The 18,494-nt window shown below is 31.5% G+C and overlaps 1 protein-coding gene across 1 annotated transcript in view; it reads right to left on the bottom strand.

The window, feature by feature from the left end:
• Positions 1-16,236, bottom strand: part of LOC132948717 (disheveled-associated activator of morphogenesis 1) — a 30,057-nt gene extending 13,821 nt beyond the window's left edge. Inside the window, exons 1-2 of the mRNA XM_061019338.1 lie at positions 15,818-16,236; positions 2,283-2,381 (exon numbers count right to left, since the gene is read on the bottom strand). Coding sequence (XP_060875321.1) covers positions 2,283-2,381; positions 15,818-15,835 — 117 coding nt within the window. The 5' untranslated portion in view covers positions 15,836-16,236. The remainder of the gene's footprint in view (positions 1-2,282; positions 2,382-15,817) is intronic.
• Positions 16,237-18,494: the final 2,258 nt, after the last annotated feature.

Consider the following 18,494-nt stretch of genomic DNA (forward strand, 5'->3'; position numbering starts at 1 on the left):
AATGTAATATTATGATTGTTATGGACGTTATGGTGTACCTATAGTCATAATATGTAAATATAAGTATATAATATTATATATCATTGTGGAATGCCCATTGCCCGTTAAAATGTAAATGGTGTTTTATCACTTACATATTATATTATAGTTATACATGATATATTAAAATATAATATAATATGATCTGAATATCTTAGAATATAAGTTTAAATCTGCTGATTTTAATGAAATTACCAATCTCAATAAAATAATAGTAATAAATTAAAAAAATGGCTTTGAGCTTTATTTCTATACACTAACAAATTAATTTTAAAAAGAGCAAAATATATTTTTATGCCAGTCAGCTATATAATTGCCAACAGTAAAATAGCAATTTAAACTTCAAAGCCAGATGTTCCTACAACACGCTTCAAATTTATAATTTATCCTTCATCACCTACAAGTTTAGTGTTTGTTTTTAATTTTTAAGTAAATTATTTTCGATTTTTTTCTAACTCCGTTTAACCTATACTGATATTTTTTGTAACTCGAGTCTGGCGCGCGAGTGGCAGTTCACCGATTAATGATAATATATTATAGTGATAAATTATACATGGTTAGTAAGAACATTAGATTATATGCGTTTTTAATGACAGCCGCCTAGTCATTTTCCAGGAAGGCCTAATCGTATAATCGATAATTATTGGCATTCCGGCATTAATTGCGACTTGTAAAATACTGCAAATGTTTCCTCGTATTATGGGAAAGAAAATTACTGCGTTTGTTATCTTATGTACATTTGTTATCTCAAAGAATGCCTTTGCTATTATAATAATATATTATCATGCATACGATTCCCTATTATTATTACACAATATACTAATAGGTATGATTTATCACAAGTAATAAGAATGCAGCGGGGCACATGTGGAAAACATGAAACGTATAAATAAACGACGACGACGAAGTTACTCCTCGTGGCTCGTTGTACAGTAAGAAGTTATTTATTGAAACCGCAGCGCCCCTCGAGTAACTTAATATACTTAGACTTAAGGTAATCGGGAAAAATTATTAACGACCAAAGACGTCAAAAATAATATTAATATTATTATTCATTTAACCGCGAAACCCGTCACTATACTTCCATTTAATTTCTATACCTATAATAATATATTATATATTACTAAAAAGTAATAAGTCAAGGTTGCGGAGACCAAGGGACCTCTCCATCGCATTACCATTATAATATCGTATCCAATGTACACTGCCCATATACGGCATTTCTTGACTGTTTCTATAACTAATTACTACCATGTTTCACGGTAGCATTGATATAGCTATTTGAACGCAACCGTTTGATTGATCTTTTAGAACTGTTAGGTCTTACGTATACGTGTTTTCTCATCACATCGTCTGGTACCTACACTTGGTGTATTAATATTTAAATTATTATTATAATAAGTTTAAAACACATTATAATATCAAAAAGATTGATCATCGTGTAATGTGTATATAATAATAATATTATTATCATCTTCTATACTCGTAAGCATGACGTATCTCAAGTCCTATATTGCCATATAGGAGGCATACTGCTGATATTTGTCTCGAGTTGCAAAATGTTTCATCAAATCAGATATTATCACTTTTCTTTTTTTTTACTGTTGATATGAATCCCAAAAAGGAATCTGTACCGGCCAAAAAACCAGAAGTTATCGATAAAACAGACTTTTTTTTAGTATAGAGTTGCCACTTGACAGCGTTGTATTATATTATTATTACTATTACGACGTCCTACTGCGATGTCAATTAAAATAATTTTCACTGCGGTTTCGATCGACACTGCGGTTTGTCCTTTCAACAGCTTAAACAGACTTAGATAATTACGACGATAATAATATAATCCGCCCTTGACGACAGGCTCGGAACACGGAATCGTCACGGTGTTGCAGTTAGCGCCATGTATATATCACATATTATAATATAATATACGATATACCTATATTATTTTATACGACACATAACTCGACAATGTTACAGAGTATTTATAAGTTTATGTGTAGATGATAAATAATGTTATCGTCCACAGCCGTGTTGTAACACGACGCATATTTTAATGCAGGTACCTTTAACAGCGTACGCATATTATAATAGTGAGTGCATATTATCGTTTATAACAACGCTGCGATTACTAAATATAATAATATGAAATTGATACAGTGATCATTATACTATACTCTATAAATATATTTAATGAATATGAATTATGATTATTACATTATTATTTTAATTATTATATTTACCTTGAGGCAGCCGCACCAGCCCTTTCTTCCCCGTACGCTGGGCGTAGGCATCATTCCCGATAGTCTCTCCGCCAAACCCGCCATAGAGCGGGGTACAGTCTGAAACGCGAATAAAAAAATGTTTTCTGTTAAAATAAGAATATGATAATTGGATAAGGATAACACAGCAGTCAGAAGTGCAATATTATATATTATTATGTACTATAGGAGGACCCTTCCCTCAATCCCTCCCGTCCATTCAACGACACCGACTCGGTGTGAGCCAATTTCATGATAAACCCATGATTGAAATATAAAAGGTTATTTCATTTATACCCCTTCTCAATCAAATATTTGATGATAAAACAAAAATGGCAGCGTAAAGGGAGCCAATAATAATGAAGTATACATGCGCGGGAATTTTGAATTTGTTAGCTTTTGTCAACGTGTTTCTGGTAATAAGAAAAATTAATATTTGTGATATCCCTTTACGCAGCCATTTTGTTTCTAATGATAACAGTCCTAGTCAATATGTAATAACCTGTATATTTCGACCATGGATAAACCTAGTCACCTAGACACCGGCTAGCACCTACATTAATGCTAGTCAAACATAACAACATTGTAATACAATAATTTTCGTTTTTCAATTCTGATAAACCCGATTACTATTATAATAATCAGTTATATGCAGATGACGTTATTGTGTAATAGCTTAATACTTATATATACCTACTGTAAATTCATAATGCAGTTAGTACGGCCGATACTATATAAAAGTAGTAAGTACTTATAATATCAATCATAATAAACCACTTAATTTATTTTACTCAATTAATTGCGTTCGATATCAGCCGCTATCGTACCTACAGGATTATAAATATACAGCAATTAAATAAGTATTATAATTTATAATAGTATGCTCGCATTTTTATCATCGAGTTCAACCATCCTGCTGCAGTTGTGCTTAATAATTGAAAATGTCATGTATACTGTATATTACACTACCACTGCCATCCAACCACACATAAAGCTTATAGAATAGTATACCTATTATTGATACGATCGGGAATGCAAGGAATATAATATAATATATACTCTAATATTATTCAGTTTGAACATAGATCATTAGATCAATAATTATAAACTATTATTGTCGTATCAAGCATGTGTGAATTTAGCACAAATAGATAGAGAGAGAGAAAAGCGACAACGAAGTATATTATAATAATATATATATAGAAATAGTAATAATAATAGTAAACATATTTTGATGTTATCTATGTACAATATTCATCAAGTATGTTCACCCCCACTTTCCCTTTAATTACGCATTTACTCAAATTTTAACTGTTATCATTTTTAAGTAAACGTACTTATATAGACTATATTTTTAAATAGTCAGGTACTAGGTAAATAGGTATTTATAAATATTTTACATTTAAGGAGAGTGTATAGTATAACCACCCTTTTGCTAATCAGATACTTTGTATGAAAACGTTGGTGTACACTGTACATATAGAAATCAAAATATTCAAACTATATTATAGTCTTTGAGTAACTTAACTTTATGTACTAACTACTAAATAATATAATAAAATACCTAGGTCAATAAATACAAGTCTAAAGATTAGATAGGGGCATTGTTGATTTGAAAATTGTCCATAATTATAATTAACTTTTTAATGTAACAAAACAATTTAAAGACACAAACTCTACAGTAATTTATCATATATTCATATTGTACATAGTACATACATTTTAATAGCGCAGAAGCCGAAATTATCTTTAAAAAAAAATCAATTTTCAGTAAAATAAAGGCGGTTCTTATTCTCATTTCTTTATCTACATGTCGAACAATCCTTAAATGGAACACAAAATCTAAGCATGGTCTTCAAGTATACGTTTACAAATAACAAGTCAGAATTTCAATAACTTAAAATTCATTATTAAATTATAAAAGGTGTGAGGATACTTGGTGGATCACTTCAAGGTATATAGGTACCTAATACATAATATAGGATGGAATTAAAGCACGGTATTACACATACACCTGCAGCTGAAATGGTAATAATATGTATACGTCTGTGGCGAATCCTGAGTTGGATTTCGGAGGGACAAAGCTTTATTGCAAACTTTACTAGTATCTCCTGTCCCTCCCCTCGCCATTATTCAAATATAACATTACCCACATAGATCTGAATAAAATCCTAATATTACCTACCTATTATTATAGTCTTCGCATATACCTCGGAAGAACACTAAACTTGATTTATTGATTACGAAATTAATTAAGGTAATAATAAAAAATTAAGGGAGCATAGCAATGATGATGATACGTATATACAGGGGTGATATTTTCTTCTTCGGATCCGTCCTGCAGAAATACGCAGTGTGTTTAATTATAAGTATACCCAGCAGCTACGGTGTTCGAATTGAATCCAAGTGCTTTCGGCCTTCGGGTTTTGTCCGCCCGCTAATCGAATTATATTACACGAGGTACTTCTATTATATACCGAGCAGCTCTAACGTTATATAATAGGTAGTCCATCTAATTTCTCCATCATAGAACGATTTATACATTCGGAGATAGAAAAAAAACACACCGTGATGAATAACGTCAGCCGTTGATGTTTTTTTTTACTCTCTCACTTAAATTTTTCTCCGGCCGTATAAATCACGCGTAACCAACGCGCGTATAATTTACGAAGAAGTCGATCATCACCGCCGTCGTCGTCCAAGTCGTCGGCTGTAGTTGTACCTATCATCTATAGTATACGATATCAGACATGAACCACGCGCCGGTTTTCACTTTCAAAGAATGCAGCCTTGCCGCCACGGATAGCAAGTACACAATATTATATATAAGTAGCAGCCCGCAGAACATAATAATGTATATAGATGTACGTGCGCATAATATGTCAAACGTACAGACCGCGCCGGCATATTACGATTGACATCCCATCGTCATCGTCGTCGATCCGACAAAAGTACAAGACGACAAAAATATAAAAAAAATTATTTAAAAAATCAAAAAAAAAAATCCAAAAAACGAAACCGATCAATTATTGTTGTTATACCGCGGAGGGGCGGTGGGGAGGCGTCGAGATGTGGGTAACCTTGCACGGACGATGTTTATCCGTCTTCACTGCGCGCGCGCGCGACCTATCGTCCGAAACAACAATACTACCTTTATCTGGGTACAATAAAAAAATAATAATAATAATAATACCTATGCGACGACGTTGCGGATCGGAGCGTTTTCATCTAGGTATATGCGGCGATTGACGGCGAGATAGATATATTAGTTGTAATTTTTTTCTTTCTTTTACATAATGCGACGATTAAACGAGCGCTCCGCACGTGATCGATAGACCGACCGCGGGTGATCGCATAATATTATTATGGTACCATGGTATACGAGAATATAATATTAGTACACGGGTTGCGGGCGGTGGCCGCCGTTATTGACCTCCAGACGCCAAGCGGAAACGCGTTGCGCCAAATTTGTTTATATTATAATGCTTTATAGTTTCAGATATTATATATAATATTATTAATATTATTATTATTATTATTTATACCGGGAAGTATAATGTGCGGAGGAATGTGAAAGTATATAGGTATAGGTAATATAATAATGTGAAGTCTAAACGCCGTGCAAGTTGATGCAACAAGCTTAATATTATAATATCTGTTTTCTAACCTGCGACTACAGCAACAGTGGTATATAAAAGATAATATTTGCATAACAGTAGGTTGCGCCGGTTGCGGTATAGGCACGTCGTGGCGTTTGACAAATACATGGAAACCGAATACGCCTAATAAGTTTTACGCGCGTTTATGTGTTTACGACAAGTGACAACTCTGCAGTGCGTGTGTGTAATATAATAAATAATAATATATAATGTGTTGAGACGTATTTTCCGTACGAGTAAATGGATACGCCGTGTGCGTGTGAGTATTATATATTATTATTACCTATTCTGTAATAAACGAAATAAAATCGGCAATCGGTATTTTATAGAACAAGAATCGTCGAAAAAATAAATTGTTTTTGTAACGCGTGGAATATAATATCAAGTATTGAGCAACGAGAAGTCGTGTTCTTATATTATATTCAGGAACTACGGTCCATATTAATATTATATAAGTGTCAATGCAAACATTTTTTATTACTAAAAATTTACTTTTTACAATAACACTTTATCACTTTAATAGGTGTGCACTGCGTACACTACTGTGGTGGCAGACCTACTTGTATTTTTTTATTTTTTTTAACGCGAAACAACTTATAAATTATTGTCATTAATAATGTACGTCATATAACCAGCAGCTATGTGAATTTTATTTGAACAATAATCCACAATAAATAAATTTGATTAATTTAATAATGAATATAATATTATTAAAATATGCATTATTTGCCCGCAGGTCAGCGCGTGTTCAACTGGTATTCAACTGGTATTGTTTTGTACGATGATCAGCCGGACTATATTTGGAAGACTCGTACCGATATTTTGTTTTGGATTTGAAAAAAAAATGAACGTCATTTCATGCGCTGACCCACTTGGTGTAAACTATTTTATTTATCAAACCCATACACGTGTGAACATACTTACTCATATAACACTGCAGCACGTAGGGTTTTTGGAATTAAATGGGCCGGGTAGGTATTTAAAGAGGAAAAGCATGTCAATTCGTCGGAAGACTAGAATACTTGTCACGTATTTTTACACTTTACTAGGCCAATTGTTGATTTTGTACTTTTGACTCATATTATATTTAACTCGAACAATAAAAATAATATATTCTGAACGTCACAGGATAACGTCTAAAATATTAAATATAATGTATAATATTATGTTAAAAATATCCTCATTTAAGAAACTACGTCCATTATTACTATACATATTATATATATACGTAAGTTTTACACATTTATTACTATATCATATGCACGCGGAATACGGTATGGTAGCAGCAGTACAGCTGGTATTGAAAGCAAACAGGACCAGACCCATTTGAGTCGTAGAAAATAATAAGTCCTAATTGCAAATTTTTGTAAGCGAATAAAATAACGGTAAAAACCGATCAGTGATCAATTAATATAAAATTGTATAATGCTTTATATAATCATAATCATTTTCAATTCAGTACATATTGAAAATCTCAACATTTAAAATTCGATCAGTACAAAAAAAAAAAATATATGAATCAAAAATATAATATCCACTGGAGAGCACTATACTTATATTATTAACGATCTGATATTTTTATCATTCCTTGTAAAACTATAAATAGGTATGTAAATAATATAATAGTGATGTTTAAAATTGTGTAATACAATATTGCAGCAAATACAGAAGCAGTGTGCTTTGCGTATAGGTAATTTTTAAGATAAAACGAACATCATATTTTTATAATCTTTACCGTATAAAACTAAAGGAAAATATATTATCAATGCAAAATTCATTGCATAAACGAAAATACTTCTATATAGGGCGAACGACATTCCTAGAAAATTGCAGTCAAAAGGCAAACCTCAATAAGCTTTTATGATTTCCTATAGATTTATTATCTCAATTTGAAATTGTAATGGAAGCTGTTATAGGAGGTATTGCCAAGAACAATAATATACCTATGTGGCTTACCTTGATCATTTCACATAGCACGTATATATTTGACAAGGGTTTTTTACACGTTAAAGACGGTGAATTATTTCCGTAAATTATATATTTATTAAAGCTATACCTATACAACATATGGAACATAATAGACACAAGAAATATTACATAATACAGTACGGCTAAAATATAATTATATTGCAGTACCTATACTATATAAAGTGTATGGTCAAACAATAATAGCCGAATACTAGCTGTGTTTAATGTAGTGCACCGTGCACGTATATAATAAAAAAAATATTTTAACTGCAAATTAATAGTTTGATACCTATTCGATTTCAATGTGCTGCAAAAAAATATCGAACGCAAAACGTACCTATACTTGTGTTTGTACCAAATTTAATGTACGAAATGGTAAACCGGAATTATTAAAAATGTATAAAAAAAATTGAACACAGTATCTATACTGGCTATACTATATCTATATGTGACTATGTAATTAGTTCGATATCATCTGTATTATTGTTACACGCAGAAAATTAACATTGTTGAAAAACAAATCGAAGGTCAAGCGTATACACTAGCTTTCCTGTTGTAAAAAATAAATATTTGCAATACTTTTATAAAATAAATATAATTCGATACGAATTGTTTTTAAAATTTCATTAACGGTTTAGACAGTTCTTCGTATAGCTAATTAGCAAAACGAGACACCATGGAGATATTATTATTATTCTTAGTATAGGTACCTATAATAAGGGAGAATACCCAAAACAAAAAATATTCGCTTTCACCAACGAAAAAAATAATAATAAATGAGTTACGCTTCTTCGTCGCACTTATACCTATATAGTTCCTATATATATATATATATTAGGTACTTGCCGACACCACGAGAAATATAAAAAAACAACAGATGTTCTAAACATCGGAAGCCCGTGTTGTGTGGGTACCCGGCTCGACGACGCGGGCCTCGCGCAGTGTAATAGATAAAGGTACATAATTATTAATTACGTCATGGGAGTTTATTTATTTTTAGTTTTTCGGTATACCTAACACCACGATTTTGGTATAGACGGAACACCTCGATAATTGCAGTGTCCGAGACACGATCGCAGGCCACAGTTACTGTACTGGTAACTGAACCACGCTATCTATTAATATGACGTCGTATCATTGAAGATTATACCATTGGTGGTGTATAATAATTAATAGGTTTAAGTCCTGCAACATTTTCCGATGACATTAAAACCGTTTCCGCGTCCGTGTGGGAAACTCTCACTCATATTATTATATTTACTGCCATCGATCACACATTGTTTGGGTCATATACATGTATGATAATATACGTATTTGCAGCGGTAGGTATACAATCATATGGGCAAAATCTTTATTGCAGTCTTATAGCAGACGGTACGTACAATATAATATAACCATTGGTTCAACTATATAATATAGGGGACCTAATTCCCACCAGATATACAGATTTAGGGTAGGGTCCCCACTTTGTTATACGTTTTTAAAGGCTTGCTTGGAATGTTTTTGTATATTAATATATATACAGTTTATTATCATGCATGTACGCGTGCATAAATTTTTTGATGGGAACTCGGGACCAAAGCCACCTCCTCACAAATGTCGACTCTTGTTGTCGTACAATGACTTAAAAAATCGTCCGGTCCCGTGGCTACTCACTCAACCTTCGGGCAAAGATGTTCCGGGTCATCGTCGTCGGTGCATAAAATATAAACAATAATGATATTAATATAATATTGTGTGACGTGTACTATAATATAATGGTCTCCAAAGCAGTATATATCTATACATATAAGAGTTCGGGAAATGTATAATATTAATTTATATCCGTGTCATAGTACACACCGGAATATCAATTAAACGTGGTTTTTTTTCTCGAATTTTCGGCCGTGCCGTTTTATTAGTATTCGGTTAACCACTTCAGCACGCGCGCGTATACTGATTAGTGATTACAATAATATTATTATTATCGTTTCGTCTGTTTGTTTCCGTCGGGCCCCGTGATAGAGTATTTTCTTTTTAACGTATATAACGCCCACGCTATTATGTATACTAGTATACTATTATAGTATAATATAGTACCTACACGGGACTACTGCTATATATAGACGTCAACAAAACAATTATTATTATAATAACGGCGATATCGAATGGGTTTTAAATAATTGTTAGATTATGTTTTGGGCGGCAATTTTCGGTTCGAGAACTTTTTTTACATTTTATTATTCTTTTTTTCTTTTTGCGACGATTATCTTTATCGTTACAATTTTAACCACTGTCGTCACGACGATTTGTACGGTCCATTACAATAAGCGCCAAACGCTGTACCTATATATGCCTCCTACCACGACGACTGCGGTATTCTATAAAATAAACGGTATAGCAGTAGACCTATTACAGGGTATAGATACAGGGTGATTCACCGAGCAAGCCCCGTTTTATCCATTAATAATATACATCTCTGAAAATTCTGATTTCCGAAATATTTAATTAAGCTGAAGCCTGAAAAACTATAATTATAATCGAACACCAGTATGTTTTACACCATTCAAGAACAATCCTATGGCAATTCAAACTTCTGAAAATATGGTACAAATCCAAATACAAATACAATATGGGTTAGAAAATATATTTCAAAAATCTGTTCCAACAATTTTTAGTACAACTTATCTCGTGATTATTTTTATACTAAAACAAAGTTTTAGGGTTGATTTTTTTCTACTATGAAATCCTTTATTTCCAAAAGTTATTACTCAGATGATTTTTTTGAAAATGTTGACGAGTTTAAATAAAAATCCGAATCAGTAATTATTACATTTTGTGTAGTAATAATGTACTTGATAATTGGTTCTATAAAAAAATATAAATTTTAATAAATTTATCTTAATTATTTATTTACTGAATTTCGATTTAGAAACATAACAATTTTCAAAAAAATCTGTTGCTTGATAAGATACAGTAAAAAGGGGTCGTTCACATAAAAAAATAACAGTTTATATCGCCACTAAACACTTTAAATGGCATAAAAATCCAAGTGTTTGAAAATATAGTCCTTACACTTACTTACTTAAAAATTCTAAAAATCATATTTTTAATAAATGCATTATCAAAGGAAAAACGGGGATGAGTATGCTTGGTGAATCACTCTGTATATACACATAATAGTCTACTGGTCACTAGGTTAACGGTTCACCGAATAGCTTAATTGGATGATCGGAAAACCTGATTGCTAGCGTATCTTCGCAATTTTTCCTTATACGTTTTATTTTCGCTCCGATTAAAACAATAATGAACATCGTTAATACATAACTATTATTATTAAATTACATTATTGGTCTTCCGCCAGATGACTAATATTCTCCGGAAGTCGAAGTAAGTAATAAGAAGTGTACAACACTATTTTAATATACTTGAGTGTTTATTTTGTCCTCGGAAAATATAATAAGTAATTTTTAAAAGGTAGGTATATTATTATTTATTAAAACGATGTCAAGCGATGAACACGCGAATCATATTATTATAATATTTATATCTTACAAGTTACATCGGAAACCACAAAGCCCAATATTTGTTTAAATATATAATCATTCAATATTGTAATATGTCTATGATAATCATGTATTCATATTATAATAATTTATATTATATTTTAATTAACAGGTAAGTACCTACCCAAGACATTTTGAACAATAATACCAGATTTTTTATATACACGTTGCTAAGAGTCTTGCCTTGGAGAGTATAAAAAACAGTCCGTATGATGACAATTATTAGATACCGTACATCAGCTGCAGTAGAAAGAAATACTTTTTTTTCGTATGCTATATTGCTATCAGTGAATGATTTTAAAATATAATACAATTATAGTGTCATTTAAAAGTCATAATTTACCTCGTAATTTACTGACTGTTTTCTATAATACACATATTACGACATAATAATTAAGTGATATGGTTTAATAGCTCTGTCAGATAACAGGCACAGTTTTTGAGTTTTAATTTAGAAAACGATTAGCGATTTTTTGAAAAATGATCCCACCGCCCACGCTACCCACAAATTGTCAACAAGAGAAACATCAGATTTTTAAAAAAAACATTAACATATTAACTTACTATTATTAATTACCTAAAATAATCTGGATTTATCGACCATTTAATTTATCACACTAAAAGTAAATTACTGATGAAACTGTAGTTCTAGAAAATATTAATATTTTTATTACAAAAACAATTCATTTCACCTAAATAATCGTACAAAATAAGTTTAAAAATAACAATGAAGTCATACCATGAAGTCCCATCATCACTGCAAGATAGTTCCTTCTGACAAGACTTCGGTAAACGTAAAATTCATCATACTTACATCACGCGTATTGTGCAATACATAAGAAAAATCAATGAGAAAAAAATTCAGTAGGTTGAATATAATCATAGACCAAAATATTATAGGTAGCTTATAAACAATTAATACATAATATTATAATGTTCGATGTTCATAAACCATAGTGCATATTTTATATTTGATTTCAAACTAACATTCTAGCGTGTATAATTGGTAAATATAAAATAGTTATAAGTAGTTATTAATCCCTTTCGCTTCCATCTTATAACATAATTTTCTTTCTTTCTCATTATACTAAATCACGTAATAAAAATCTACTTAATATTCATAATAATAATAAATTATTAAATAGGTACCTACATTAAAAGAAAAAGTTTAAATCATTTTTGAATCAAAATTATAAAATCACTAGGTAGGTACTTACATAAAATAATAATTTTTAGCTCATTTTACTAAAATAATCAGTGTAAATATTGCGTACACTGAAAACAAAATAAATTACAATCGGTAACATATCCGAATAATATTGTATTAAGTTAAAGTTATTATAAGTAGGTGCCTATAGATAAATAGCCATTGTTAATTGAATAAACAGTAATGGTGTCAAGTATTAATAATATGAAATATGTATTTATTTAATATATATTATAATATATGCAATGAAACGTCAGAAACAATAATTCATTGGTTGTTTGAAAAATGCTGATATTAGTATACACTAACAGGTTATTCAACAGAAATTAAATATTATAAATTCATACATGTGGAAGCTTATTGAAAAAAAAGCAACTATACTTAGATAGTAAAATTATACATTATTTTTAAATATCTAAATTAGAAACAAATTAATCATCTGGAAATGAATTCCATTAGTCGTTTCCAACTATTATAATTTTTATGACAATTCAATTTTCAATCACAACAATTCATGACGTCCGCATATTATAGTAACTACTAATTATACAACACTATACAATACTATATACCAGTGTTTCGTAACCTATGTCGTGAAATATTTTTGATGGGTCGCGATGTTCGTAAACTAGTAAGAAAACTATCTTAATTATATATATATATATTATAAATAAAAAAAATATAAAATTATGAAAATATTTTTAGACTTAAATTCGGTGAAATAAAAATTTTTATGTTATATTTTATTTGATATTTCTACAGCTTTACGTATAAAAAAAATGTGTTGTATAACTAGTATTGTAGGACGTGGATCTTATATAAATATATAAATAGGATAATAAATAATAAGGATATAAATATTTTTTTAATAACTTGAGTATTATTTTATTACGATTATGGATAATTTTATTATAATACGGATTCATTTTTTTGTATTTTGTTATGTATATGATTATGATTTTGAAGTAGGTATACCTAATTATTTTATTTTCAAAATAATCTTTATATTTAACATACCTAATACTTTATATTATGGCATACTAAATTATTATTTTTTTTAATGGGGATCGGGTACCAAACAAAGAGTACATTTTTGGGTCACCATAACAAAAATGTTGGGAAACACTGCTTTATACTATAATAAAGTAAATATAAGGTACCCACTATTGTTATATTATAATATTAAGATATACAATCTCCTAGAACGATTATATTTGTATGAAAACAAATATAAATATTAAAAATAAATAAACAGCCCACGGATAAATAATAAATAGTATCCAGCCAAGAAAATTATTTTCAAAATAAAAATCATTTGTACGTATTTTTAATTTTATAATTTATTGTTTTACATAATTAATAATTGTATTAATAGGTGTAAAATTAATATATATAATTTAAAAATATACATAATATATATAATTTTGTATATAAAATGAGGTTTTAATTTTATTTTGAATTGTACTATTTGGTTAAATATATAATATGTACAATAATACAATGTAGATACATATAATTTTGAAGGCCCCGCGACAACTTCCGGAATTCCCGATGTGGTCCTACAAAAATATCGATTGGGAAGAGTGCAAATTACCGTACGTATTACTGTCATAGCTTGTATTGTAAATATATTATGTATGTATATTGTATTATTTTTGTTACTTTAAGTGCAAAATCACGAAATACGCCGAGGAATGAAACAGGCCAATTTTTAAGAGTCAATGACTGGGATTATGATTATGATTATTAATAGTGATTTTATAAATTCCATCATATGCGTAACACACAGGAATATTGACTTCATAATATTGACCGATGCAGTTTTATAGCATTAAAAACGTTTTACGATGGTCAAAAAAATATATGCATCGAATGAAAGTCGTATCGGTGTAATTATTTCTACTTTACTACCGGTAGTATACTACATACATAAATATTTATACCATAATACCTATAACCTACCTTTACTTTATTTTATAATATTATTTATGTATATAAGTATTATACATAAATAATATTATATTATTTGCTTTTTAAACTGCGAAAACCATGTATAGATAATGTATATATTATCACGATCATAAAACGGTGTTATCTATGACTGTGTTTTTCCTGGCTCGATGTAGAAATAATGCTTATAGACGTCAACGATGATTTTAGCGATTCACTAGTAGTTCAGTTTGAATAATCAGAAATAATAAATACATATACAAATTATATAATATTATTAATTATTATGTACACTGATGTTAGATACCTATAGGATAATAAGTCAAAGTAGATGATCGGATATCGTGTCAGATTAATTTAATTATGGGGGAGGGGAGAAACAAAAATCCTATAGAAGCAAAAGACTACTGTATCGTGAAAAAATATAATACGTAGCAATAAAAACCAAACGGAAACCAATAAAATCGTATACGATACACGTTGGCACTCGAGTAGTCCACTGACTAAATCACATAACTTGCGATATATAATACAATATACACATATATTATATTTAAAAGCGATTATATTACTAAAAAAAAAGGCACTACCACACACGTCGAGATAGTATTATTAGTATTTCTCTTTTCCGGTGTGGTGTGCAAACAGTATACTACCGACAGTGTGGTGTAATATATTATTATTATTTTTTGTCAGTGGCGTCAGTACGAAACTATTAATGGCGGGTGGTCGTCTTTAACGGTTAACTCCCTTTAAATTATTTATTGTTGACGAATCCTTTATATTTTATAGGCTCTAAGGCGAGTCTGGTTACATACGACTTGTGTGTCTCCCGTAACACAATTATGTTCTAAGATATCTGCGACCGATTATAATCATTACCTACACAAATACGCTATTTCGATGCGATCTACGACAGCAAGAATCAAGTAAACGGGGCAGGGGTCCTGTATAGTAAATACCTCCGATTATTGCTAAATGTTACATTATTTGTTTGATAACATGCGGGATTCTCCTCTCCCCTCCACCCCCACGGGGCTGACTTGGGCTTTTGCGCATTTGCGCATTTGATGCGGCCAGGGTCCACACGCAGTATCGTTTAATTTTTCGTTCGGCAGCGTGTGCGACTGCGTGGTCGTCGTCGAGGCATGCCGAATTATAGGAATATACCTAGACAACAACGCTTACCATTTTGATCAGCTTCATCGGTGTGCCTTTAAGATGGTCGTCGGGCAGAGTGCATCGGGCGCGGGACACGCGCGTCTACAGAATTCACCCGATGGAAGACGGTCGATGAAAAGACGCTGCGTGGAAATTCGTGCGGTACAAAATATATTATGTGAGCATCGACGAGATGAACAAAAAAACGAATATAATATTACGTTCGAGTGTTATTATTTTTGTTCAGAAAATCGAGCGCACGAAACCGTATCTGTCGTCGAACGATATACACACGGAACCGTACGTCTTCGCAGTCGTCGCGATAATGTGCCGGCAATCGTAACCGGTTGGGCATGCCACGCTCGACTGACTGCGATAGACGATTTAGTGCGATCGGTTCGCGGTTCGCCAGACGGCGTCGGCCGCCGCGGTGGTTACACGCGTCCCGAGACACGCGCAAGCCGTCTGCCGTCGCTTTTTTACCATCCAGTCGTACCTGTCCGCCCGCAATCTAGCGGATGCCGCGCACGTAAACGTGAAATGTGTGTTATCGTGTTATTATACCAATTTATGATTATAAGTATACCGTTTCTGAGCGATGGTAATTTAAACTAATTTTACAACGCACGTCTCATTATGCCCATCTGGTCGCCACGCACATGGTATTGAAATAATTACACAATATCATTATATAATAGCCGAATTACCCGACCTAGCACGGGAAAAAAAATGAACACATTATGGCACTCGCTCGGTGTCATTTTGGTTTTCAGCGTAACTCAGTTCACGTGCACGTAGGTGTCGGCGTGTACCTCGCTTTGCAGTGCACAAATCCGACCGAGGTGGCCAGTCGACGCTTGTCTATACATAATTGGTTTGAGTACAACAACTTCACGAGCTAATCGGTGTGGGTGTACTTTTGCGCGCCAAAATTAAAAATTTTAAAATGATATTAAAATGCACAATTTTTGTTAAAATCAGTCCAGTAGTTATTGAGTTTGAGTATAGCTAAAAGACTCGTTTTTATTGCCCTTTTATGTATAGAACACATAAACTATAAAGATAGATAGCTAGATAGGTATATATTGGTATTATAGGTATTACCCAATAGCGTAAATAGAGGAATTTCAGGGAATACGACTGCATCGGGGCCCAGTGGTTTCCTAAGAGGAATATCCTTCCAGAATACCGAGTTTAAACTGAATTGGGAAGCAGCGCTTATGAATTTTCGCATCTGCAGGACCGACATTTTATATTTACGTCAATCGTACGGCAGGCGGATGCCGGACATGGCAGTCAATAATAGTGACAATAATAAAATATTATTATTCAAAATATATGTTTATGTCCAAACATAATATAATATATTGTTTAAAAAAATAATTTTACGAGAAACAAACATGTTTGTTATACTTTCGTCCATATAGGTAATCCTTCAGTAAATATTGTGATTGGTTCGCCATCTACGTTCCCCCCCCCCACGATTCATTGGACGTCAAGGACAGGACAATTCCTCCCCGGACAATAAATTGAAAGTAAAAATATTAAGCAATAATATACAAATTAAAAATGCAAACAAATAAATGTAAGTATTGTTTAAGCAAATGTTTAATAAATAATTGTTAAATTAATATATAAAATATATAATTCAATAATACTTCCACATAACTTTGGTTTATAAATCATCACCCATTTAATTGAGTTACCATCCTACATACCTAGTGAAGTGATAAGAATTCCAAAAAAAGATTAAAATTTTTCGTCAAGTCAATACTTGGGATTGACTTTCCAATTTTTTTGATTTTATCCCTCTAACTTCTAAATCCTAAAAATGTAATACGTAAAGTAACAGTTAAAAAAATGAAATATTTAAATTTTTGGGGAGTTGAATTCAAAAAAAGGTGGGAAAATCAATTTTAGGTAGATTTGACGAAACATTTAAATGTGTTCAATTTTCTTATCGGTTCACTAGATAAATCGGTAAGTACATTGGAATGAAAACACCGTTTTAAACACGTATAACCGTTCCACGAGTGTTAAACAAAGACAGAAAACCACCGCTTCCGACCCCTTAAAATAGTATAATTGTTAACTAGTCGTACTATCATTTTTAATCAGGTCTTAAGGGGATTCGATACCGTGATTTTCTGTCTTTGTCCAACACACGCGCGACATAGTATTTTAGACGTGTTTTTTGCCAAACATTCCAATTGATCTATTGAAGCGATAAGAATTCTGAAAACAGATTTGAATTCGTCGTCAAGTCTACTTGAAATCGACTTTCCCACGTTTTTGATATTATCCCCCAAATTCCAGAAAATGTCATATTAAAAAAGAGTATTTAAACATTTTTTTGAATTTCAATTTTTGGAGTAGCTGAAATCAAAAAATCAAAATTGTGGGAAAGACGATTTCAAGTAGACTTGACGACGAATTCAAATCTGTTTTCAGAATTCTCATCACTTCATTAGATCAATTGATATGTTTGGCAATAAATCCGTCAAAAATCCTATGTCGCGCGTGTGTTAGACAAAAACAGAAAATCACGGTATGGAATCCCCTTAAATAGTTATAATTTTTGTAGGGCCAGTTTTACTTGATGTTATAATATAATGGTAATGCCATTATTCCACTAATCACTGATCTCTGTTCATCTAATACTATTAAATCATAATAGTTTTTACTCAATCAATTATTATACAAA

This window comes from Metopolophium dirhodum, chromosome 7 (genome assembly GCF_019925205.1).
Source record: "Metopolophium dirhodum isolate CAU chromosome 7, ASM1992520v1, whole genome shotgun sequence".
NCBI lineage: Eukaryota > Metazoa > Arthropoda > Insecta > Hemiptera > Aphididae > Metopolophium > Metopolophium dirhodum.